The 10,461-nt window shown below is 45.0% G+C and overlaps 1 protein-coding gene across 1 annotated transcript; it reads left to right on the forward strand.

Annotated features, from left to right (window-relative positions):
* The first annotated feature begins 103 nt into the window (after nt 1-103).
* Nucleotides 104-9,411, forward strand: asmt (acetylserotonin O-methyltransferase). Its single transcript, XM_057033099.1, has 9 exons — nt 104-396; nt 1,103-1,277; nt 1,400-1,529; nt 1,873-1,941; nt 3,823-3,941; nt 5,886-6,026; nt 6,514-6,636; nt 6,863-7,076; nt 9,228-9,411. Exons 1-9 carry the CDS (start codon nt 307-309, stop codon nt 9,232-9,234), a joined length of 1,068 nt encoding a protein of 355 aa, XP_056889079.1. The 5' UTR covers nt 104-306; the 3' UTR covers nt 9,235-9,411.
* Nucleotides 9,412-10,461: the final 1,050 nt, after the last annotated feature.

The following is a 10,461-nucleotide window of genomic DNA, read 5'->3' on the forward strand; positions in this document are numbered from 1 at the left end:
AGAATGCACTGTGGGCCGGTTCCCCACGCATCAGTGCCCAAGCATGAGTGATAATAAGTGAACAAAGCGGCAGTGTTATTGTCACAAGTTGTTTTTTTCATTGCAGACTGAAATCCAGCTCTAATCTGGGTTATCTGGCTGTAATCAGCTTAGCCCACTGCCACTCTTACTGCTTCATAGGTGCTTTCTGTGGCTTCAGTCTGGGTCTGTCCCCACCGACGCGTCTTCAGGGAACAAACGAGACAAGTGGAAGAGACTTGACAGATTTGGGATCTTTTTGGGGACGTAGCATCCTGATAAGCAGCCATGGCCGAGGACCAAGACCTTAGTGTATCTGCTGCAGTCACGTACCCGAGGAAAATACTGGAGTATATGGAAGGATTCCTCATCTCCAAGGTGATGCACACACAAACATGGGTCCACTTCAGGGGTGAAACCTGCTTTAAAGCTGACAGGTTTGAAGGTAAACGCCTTAAGCGACTAGACCGCAACTTTCACTCTCCGGTTTGATAAAACATTATCTTACTCTTCCTGTTTTACTTTTTAAGTGGAAAAAAGTCAAACATACTTATCCAATTATGCGGCACTGGTGTAAAAATGCTGAGCAGTAAGATATGTAACAACATTTAGCCAAGATCACTAATTACAGCTTCTTAAAAATGTACCAGAACCAACAATGTACAGTCACAACTACTGTTAGTCAACCACACAGTATTATAAAGACATAAAAGTAGCACAAAATATAAGAAAGGATTTAAAACAAGTTATAATCACAAATATGATTAAAGCATTATAGGATTGTATACAGTATAGCCATCTCATATAGATCTGGACACATCCTGATGAGTGAACGAGCCCTTACAGCGTAGTAGAACAGGAAAAATGGTGTATTGCCTGCTATTACATTGTAATATATGGTGAACATTGGATAGTAACAGTCGTGATTGTGAAGTACAGCAAATGAATGTGTAATATGTTTTTTTTACCATTTACGTTAAAAGTGAAGATGTAATAATTAAGTGTGTGTCTTTTAGTATAGTTCTGTGTAGCCAGGTACTGGATAGACTGGATGTTTCTGATCGCTCATCTTTCTTTGCCACAGGTGGTTTTCTCCTCCTGTGAGCTGGGCGTTTTTGACCTATTATTGGGCGCAGAGCGCCCCCTATCGGCAGAGGAGATCAGCCGGGCCTTGGGCACCAGTGTGGACGGCACAGAAAGGCTGCTGGCCGCTTGTTCGGGCCTGCAGCTCCTCAACATCCATCAGGACAACGGACGATGTCGGCAACCACACAGGACCAGAACATATACAATTTAAATTGCCCCCAGGGACGAATAAAGTGTTTTTGAATTGAATTGGATCTCAGTTATCCGTGTCTGTCTGTGATTTCACACTCCCCAGGTCTCTACAGCAACACGGACCAGGCCAGCGTTTACCTGACTCGTTCCAGTCCTGTATCCCTGTCCCAGTCCATCCAGTACAGTTCCAGAACCATCTACCTCTGCTGGCACTACCTGACGGATGCTGTCAGGTCAGTACTCTGCAGTGGACCGCCCCCAATTTCACGGGAGAACGAGCTTATGGCACCACCGTGAAGGGAGTCACCTTCCCGGGCAACACATGACATTTTTCAATTTCCGCTGAGCTTGAATTAAACGGGTTTGATCTTTTCTCTGTCAATAAAAACCGTGTAAAAGGTCGAAGAGCGAGAGGTGCGGCGTTCAAAGATGCGACATCCCATCGGGCTGTCTCTGTTAGTGGAATTCTTCCAGCTTATCCACAAGGGAACGTGGATACTTCAAAGCTTTACTTTCTACTTATATGCTCATGAGATATTGTGTCATACATGTAGGTTTCTGTTGGTGTTTTTCCAGAGAGGGGAGAAACCAGTATGAAAAGGCTTTCGGAGTGGATGCACAAGACCTGTTCCAAGCTCTCTACAGGTTTGTTGAAAACACACCCACGCACTCATTTAGATTCCCTCCGTGTTTCTTCCTCTTAAGACCGTCTGTCAGACTCTTCCTCCTTAAAAAAAAAAAAAAAAACAGGCTCCTGGGATTTATTAGGCGGGTGTGTGATGGAGGTGATGGAGAGGGGGGCGTTTGGTGGGCAGTGATGTGAAGAGGCATCTCTGCCACTGTCCTTGAGGTCGGGTGTGTTTGTAGTAGCTAGTGCCCAGAGTTTTAACGCTCGGCTGATGTGCTGGTCAGCAGTTTGCAGAGGTCGTACGCTAAAAGTTTCACACTTTGTGTGCTAATAGATTTTGATCGGTCTGCCTGAGGCCCTGCAGGCCGTCTCATAGGAGCAGAGGCCAAGATAACTATATAAAACACCCCTCACTGTTAACTGTCCACATTAAACTGCTGTGATGATGATGATGATGATGATGATGATGATGATGATGATGATGATGATGAAAGATTGTTTCTTATTACAAATCTCCCTTTATGCAGATGATGTTTCTGTGTATTTGAATGAGTGAATTTATGCTGAAAGCACTCCGTTGGAGGATATAAATGCAAGATGAACATATTGGGAGAATGGAAACCATCCACACGTAAATGAAAATACCCATCAGCAGACACATTTGCATCTCGACTCCAGCTGATTGCAAATGAAAATACCCCGCAAGAAAAAGAAGAAAAAACCTCAGCACTCAGCAGGTTGATTTTAATGTAAAGTAGCGGCTGTTTGTCCCTGCTGATTTCCCATGTGAATACTGCTAAATTAGGAGGAGGAAACAACCACTGAAATCATTCTGTGGCGTTCTTGTGGATGATTCAGAGCAGGCGGGATGAGTCACTCTCCTGTTTAGTCCCAGACATTTAACCGGCCACATTCTCTTCACAGCTTAAGTTCACACAGCCGAGGACGCGGGAAGGAGTCACAGTTATCACCGTTGGCGAACAGACGGAGGGTTCCTGCTGTGAAACGAGGCCACTGAGGGCGTCTGACTGCTCAGTGGATCTTTGAATTTTATCCAAGAAACATGTTAGCTAGGTTGATGGTGATATAATACTGAGTGTGTAAGGTACACCTATTATATCATATACACTTGATCGCCATGACGCAGTAAAATGTGCAGCGTTTAATGTGAAATTGGCTGTAATACAACTGGATCTGTCTATCAATAACAAGGCAGCCAGACAGCAGCCAAAACAGACAAGTGACGGAGCAGCCTTGAACCAGATTTGATGAGGACACGTGGCTGGCAGAGAGGAGGCAGTTCATGAAACCATGATGGTGATATAAGGCCTGATTATATAAATGAGATCACTTCCTCTATATACCGTAGTTGTGCACGGGCTGAGCTGTCGCACATCTAAACACACTCAGTCGGGAGCGCAAAGCTTTGCACGTGTGATTTTCACGCGGCGAAAACGTTCCCAGATTAAATCTGGAGTGTGACTATCCGGCCTCACCCTCACTTTTTATGCCTTTTTATAACGACTCACTTTCAAAAGTTTATCTGAAGGTCACCGTGTCGTCAGATGACTGGCCGGATACAGACAATTCATATGGAAGGGAGACGAGGATGGACGTGTGTGTGTGTGTGTGTGTGTGGGGGGGGGCCTCATGGCAGACCAGAGTGCTGCGTGATGAGGTGGAGATTCCTCAGAGCAGCAGCCGTCACCACAGGCTCTTCTCTTCTGCTGCAATGCTTCTTTTATACACACTATGTGTCGCCACGGGGAGCAACTCTACAGATGAGGAGAGGCACCGCTCGTGTGTTTGTCTTTGACAACAAACAGAAAATGACAAAAGAAAGTTTTGCCTCAATAGACCCTGATAGAAAGAGAATATTGACGACAGTTTGTGTGCAGGTCTGATGAAGAGATGGTGAAGTTCATGCAGTTAATGAACTCCATTTGGAACATCTGTGGTAAAGATGTTGTCACAGCCTTCGATCTTTCACCCTTTAAAACCATCTGTGACCTTGGCGGTAAGTGCGTGTGTGTGTGTGTGTGTGTGTGTGTGTGTGTGTGTGTGTGTGAGTGTGTGTGGAGCAAGTCATTGCGTTTAATCTCCATAAGGTTACGGTTTGAGTCTCATTAACATTTCAATGTGTTGGAGTTGTGCGCTAACTGACATCTGGCTCAGTTGCAGCACACATATTTATATTGTACATTATGTTTGTGTGCAGCACAATTGCAACACATCTGTCATCTGCGACCTTTAGTAAACCCCCGCTGCGTTAATGACTCGTAAAATCAGCCAGGCTTTTCAACATTCACAGCTCAAAGTCACCTCCCATCTGGAGTTTGGGCACTCGCTGTTTTCACTGTTGCCAGTAATTGATAATGCTGATAAGATTTTTATTTATTTTTTAAATTATTTTATTCGATTTGTTTTTGGAATAATATAAACAAAATAATTTATTATTATTATTATTAACCCTGCTACGGACAGAAATTCTGATGTTATTTAAGCATCATTAAAAACTGGCAGGAGAAAACAATGTTCTCACCAATGGATGGAAAGCATATATTTTAACACAGACTAATTTGTATTTTTTATTTGTGTATCCCCACACTTTAAACCTATTCTATATGCTATAATGTAAATAAAAGAAATTTGACAAACGCTCTATGGCTATATTAAAAATAAAGCTGCTTTGGTTCCCGTCGACGATGACATTACCATTACTGGCCACTAAGGGGCGCTGTTCATTCGTTCAAAGCGCCGATGCTCAAGCACACACCTGTAACACTGACGGCCGTTCACAAGTGTCCTTCAGTGTTCCCTAACCTCCGTGACTTACCCAGCACGGGCCGGTGCGTTCATGTTTAAACATAGAGCTACTCCACAGACAATAGTGGGCACACAGACAACATGGGTGTCAGTTGGTGACTGCACCACCTTTCACGCAGCACCTGTGGTGTTTGACTTTCCTGCCATCTCACATGTCTCTTGCGGTCCAGCTTTATACCAACTGGCTCATCTAAATCTGATGAATTCAGACTCATTTAAATGATTAATGGGAAATATAATCTTGCTGACATATTGCAAAGGCAACAGATTTATCCCGGCCCCCGATAATCCATTTCAGGACATAGTTTTGTTGTACTGTAAAAATGTAATGGATGGAAGAAAATGTAAGGGGTTGTTCCAACAGGGTTATAACAGTTAGACCTGACACACACACACACACACACACACACACACACACACACACACAACACACACACACACACACACACAGACGCTTTGTAGCTTTGTCAGAGATAGATCCTTTGATCCAGCATTCCACTTCACTGCCTCTCCATCCCTCTACCCATTTACTCATTCTTCATCTCTCTTTTTCATATTTGAGTTGCTCAGTGAAGCTTGAACACTGATCATTCTGCCAAAGCACATCCATAATTTTACATTAATGTTTTTTTGTTTCTGTGTGTGTGTGTGTGTGTGTGTGTGTGTGCGCGTGTGTGTCAATTTCCCAGTCACAGTTATAGTGATGACAAGCTACAGGGCTATGAGCTAAAATGTAATTACATCATGGCAGCATACATTGTTTATTATGCGCACTAACCACAATACATCCTCTGGTGATGAGGGAGGTATGTTTGCCCCCTCAACAAATGAACGTATATGTTTGTGTGAATCTACACACTCTGGGTGCCGATATGATATCAAAACATTGTTTTTATGCTTTAACATGATAATATTTTACAAATTCGAAGATATTCCTCAGCTGAAATCATTCAGAATTTCTCTGGTTTATCAATATGAATGTTGGGTGAACCGTATTCCCACAGCCACCACGTGCACGTGAATAGAAACCATGCAAATAGAGTGTGTGTCTGAAGCATGTGTCCCAATCCTCGTGTGTGTTTGTGTGTATGTGCCTAACCGATTTTCCTCTCTCTTCTCGTCCTTCCGTGTCCAGGCTGCAGTGGAGCATTAGCCAAGCAGTGCACGTCCGCTTACCCAGAATGCACTGTTACGATCTTTGACCTCCCCAAGGTGGTGCGCACGTCAAGGGAAAACTTTTTCACTGAGGCCAACCAGAGAATAGGCTTCTGTGAAGGTGAAGTCACTGAGACGGTCCCGGGTGAAATCGCTTAACATTGCCAATCATACACAGTTCAAGTGCATTCAAACACACACACACACACACGTGCACGCGCCTGTCTGAAGCAGGTATCCAGATGCGGTGCCAGAGTTGTGCATACAGCTGGTGTTTAATAAACATTACGCTCTGTATTCGACCTGGACTGAGACTGAACCTCCATGTATCCGAATCACCACAGCAGCTGGTGAACCAGCACTGCACGCGGCCAGAACCACAGGCTACGTAGCCCGTACGGACTCTCCACACTTTAGGAGGATTTGAATAATTTCACTCTTGCAAAAGTTGCCTTTAAATGGTGACGAATTTGAGTTAGCAGACCGCTCAGCTCCTGCTGCCTCCTGGGGGACGTGAACAGTCAGTCTGCTCACGTCCACTCCATTTAAACCAAGTCTCCAACATCTTGACCGTTAAATAGAATGTCTGCTTATTTGTGTGTTGTTAGGGGACTTCTTCAAAGACCCCCTTCCTGAAGCGGATCTTTACGTTCTTGCCAGAATCCTTCACGACTGGACCGACCAACGCTGCCTAGAGCTGCTCCGAAGGGTCCATGGAGCCTGCAGACCAGGTCTGTGCCTGCATCTGCCTCCTGCATCTGTGTGTGTGTGTGTGTGTGTGTGTTGTGTGTGTGTGTGGTGTGTGTGTGTGTGTTGTGTGTGTGTGTGTGTGTGTGTGTGTTTTCTGGACCAATAACACAAACTGAGTTGATTTCTCAGTGGAAACTAAACCACATTTTGTCACCGTAGCACCAATGATTGCGTTTCTGTAGGTAACTAACAAGCATTGATTGACAGGAGGCAGCGTGCTGCTGGTGGAGGCGCTGCTCTACGAGGACGGATCCGGACCTCTAACGGCGCAGCTCTACTCCCTGAACATGCTGGTGCAGACGGAGGGCAGGGAGCGCTCGGCTGCTCAGTATGCAGCCCTGCTGACTGCTGCGGGTTTCTCCAACGTCCAGCACCGCTTCACCGGGAAGATCTACGACGCCGTGCTGGCTCGCAAAGAAGCGTGAGTCTCCTATGACATCATCACACCGCCGCTGCAGAGATGACCCTTTTCAATTTGTCCCGAAGCTTTTTCTGCTGCTGAATTGTGCACGCGTCTTAATCTGCCATTAAGTCCATTATTTTCAATTCCACGTCCTGCTGATCGGTACCCTCAAAAGTTTAAAGAAACTACCATAAATGCTCTTTCTTACAAATGCTGCCTGGTTTAAAAAGTGGCTGACAGAAGAGCTGGAAGGCTTTTATCAGATCCCATCAGCCTCCCTCCACCACCACCATGTCGTGGTTGTATTCTAATCAACGCCTATAGAAATGACGCTGTACCAGTTGATGAACATTCTGACATCCCTTCTTTTGTCTCTCCCTCTGTTCATTTTGACAGATGGTGTCTGTAAAACGTATCCACAGTGTTTGACACCTACTGGCCATAATATCAGACCTTGCTCTCCCATGTCTCCTCTCCTGCTCTCTCTTTTATGACCATCATAAATCTTTCTGTGCCAAGGCTGCCAGACATTAAATCTGGAGTTAGGACTGGTCTGCAGCCGAGGTGTCCTCACTCAGGAGCCATTTCACAGGCCGTAAACCTTTAGTCTGCTTTACCTGCAGTTCTTTCTAGGCCTCTAGCATCAGCGCCCCCCCAAAAAGGTAGAAAATGTAGTTCCTCTGTCTGTAAACTGTCCAACATTCCAAGCGCCATTTACATACATCTGGTCCACCTGCTTCAATTTCACCAAGACAAGTGTGTAAAACTTTTATTCCCAGAGGAAAAGCAGTTATTTTCTGTAAGAAAACTTTGGAGAGAAACTGTAACGGAGCCAGAATCCCCAATAAAGTGAGGAGCGAGAGAGACAGAGAGAGAGACCGCGTGTGTAAATGTGAGTGATGATGTCACGGGCAAATCAAAAAACAGAGAAATACATCATCTTTGTAGTCCAGTGCGCTACAACTCCGTCCAGTTTGCTCCTATGCACTGAACATTTTTTTCAGGACTCAATTCGGGGAATGTTGGCAAAGTACGACTCCTAAAAATAGAGCTTCTACGTCTCTGTTGACCACGCTGTGAAGATGATTCTTTTCAGTGGGGGAGTTGTTAAGCTGGACAAAGGCACCTGCAGATGCTTCTAAATTCCCCCTTCTTTTGTTTGTCTACCTTCCGTGTCCTGTTGTGCCAGCCTCTGTCTGTCTCTCTACCCGTCTGCCTGCCCTGTCCTGTCCTCCCAGCCTCAGTCTGTCTAAATGCTAATCACCCTCGTGTGTCTCACCTGTGTCCCATTGCCTCCCGGTGTATTTAAATCCACCTCTCCTGTCTTCCTGTGCCAGATTGTCTTAGGTCTTTGAGGGAAGTGTCTGGCATGTCCCTTGTCTTCTGTATTTTGGAGTTTTGACCTGCTTGCTGATTTGGGCTTGTCTACTGTTTTGGACTGATCTTTGCTGTTTTAACCTGTTTCAAATAGACGGATTGAATGCTTCAGACTCTTTGTTATTATTTGTCTGCATTATCTCTTGTTCTATTATGGTGACTATTCTATTATGGTCAAATAAGATTTGAAAAACAATTATCCTTGCTGTTTTAATATGAACTCCAGGAACTTCTCTATGAGTTATAGTGTGTCAATAGTGTATTTGTTTTTGAAAATTTCCTTTAGATTCTATAGCATCTATTTCAGGCAGGATTCTCCATGATCAGAAAAACGGTCTCGTTCTCCTGATGGTGATTAAAGATACAAACCTATCACTATTCCATGGGTGCTGCTGTCAAGCCAGGGTTGTTATTGTCTAATCTACTGGTGTGTTGACCTTCTGGTTGTCCCTGGTGGGTGAATATACAAATCTGCTTCCTCTACCCTCATTCTACCTACTTATCCTCACAAGAATATCTAATCAAAAAGCACACGCATTCACCTCAAGAGTCACTGCAGCCACAACAGGGCCTCTCCATCCGCCTGCTTTGACATTAAATGCCAGCGGCTGCTTTCCAAGACTCCACACAGGAGCCATTTTTACGTTCACAGCTTCACTGCCTGTTCGGTTGTATACGAATTCACAGGAAATCATGATTACAAGTTTGCCCTTGTGGCCGAACCTGCTGTAGCGACAACAGTCAGGCTCAGAATTGATCGCGTTTTTGGGGTTTTCCAATGGTTCCTGACAGACCCTGAAAATCCCTGAGGAGCGATAAGGTGGAACCCAAGACTTGGTGTCCAGTAGGAGCCACTAGGACAGTAGGGTAAAAGACAGAAACTACCTTCAGCCGTCCAGTGAAAGTGCATCGTGTCAGTTTTGGATTTGTAATGAGGCAGAATTTGTAGCTAATAAAGTATCTTCGGTGCTATCTACAGGTTTGTTCAGTCTTTATTGTTTTGCTTCCTCGTCTGTTTCTAATATTATATTTCACACACCTACTTGATGAACCTCCACAGATCTGGCATTACAAATATCACATAATCGGCTCTTGATTTTTTTCTTTTTGGCAACGGTTCTTCTTGTGCCCGAGTTTCTTTGAACAATGGGCAGAGCAGTCGGAGACTGAGCCCAGTCAGGTGTGATTCTGCTGTAAATGATTATCCGAACGCGATAAAGGTCACCGGTTATTAGATAGCGTGAACCGTGAGGCTCCAGTCTCATTTCTCAGAAGATGAATTCCCAGCGTATCTGTCGTCATCGCTCAATCCTAAACCCTGCCTGAACCCCCTCGCCCTCGCGCTGTTCTTAAGAGCCCAGTAAAACTGTCTTTGCGTCACACTCTTTGTAATGATGGACGCCGCTCAATAATCTTCCTCTCACTCGGCCAAATGCTCACTCCACCCCGTCCTCTCTTCCAAATGCAGATCTCTGGCTTTCATTAAAACCCATTGTGTCCTTGTACGGCAGAGCTGGGTCAAAAATATGATTAAACCACACCTTTATCAGTTTATTGCAAACACGATTTATACTCGGCTCCATCAAGGCGGGAGGCGTCGCTTTAAAAATGATGCTGCCAAGAGATAATGGCGGTAAAATATCAGCTGGCTGTCTCCTCAGCTGTAAAGAATAATTCTCTGCCATCAGGCAGACAGCATTATCTGAACTCTGCTCTGTATTCAGACTGTCGCACCTCTGGAGATCTCTTCTCCAGACACTCACACCCTCATTTACCTCTGCATCCCTTTCTCTCTCCCCCCCCCCCCCCCCACACACACACACAAACACACACAGTAATTGGGAATTAATCAGGCTGCAACAAATTAGAATTGATGCAAACCTCTTGCGGACGGCTTAATGCAAACATGGACTTATGAAGGGAAATGAAGTGTCGACCAGTGAGGAGGTGATGATACTGGCCAGCACTGCGGCGCAGCAGTAATGCTTGCAGCCTGACCTTTGACCCCTGTGACCCTGGCAGGAAA

The sequence above is a fragment of the Takifugu flavidus genome, chromosome 1, assembly GCF_003711565.1.
Source record: "Takifugu flavidus isolate HTHZ2018 chromosome 1, ASM371156v2, whole genome shotgun sequence".
NCBI lineage: Eukaryota > Metazoa > Chordata > Actinopteri > Tetraodontiformes > Tetraodontidae > Takifugu > Takifugu flavidus.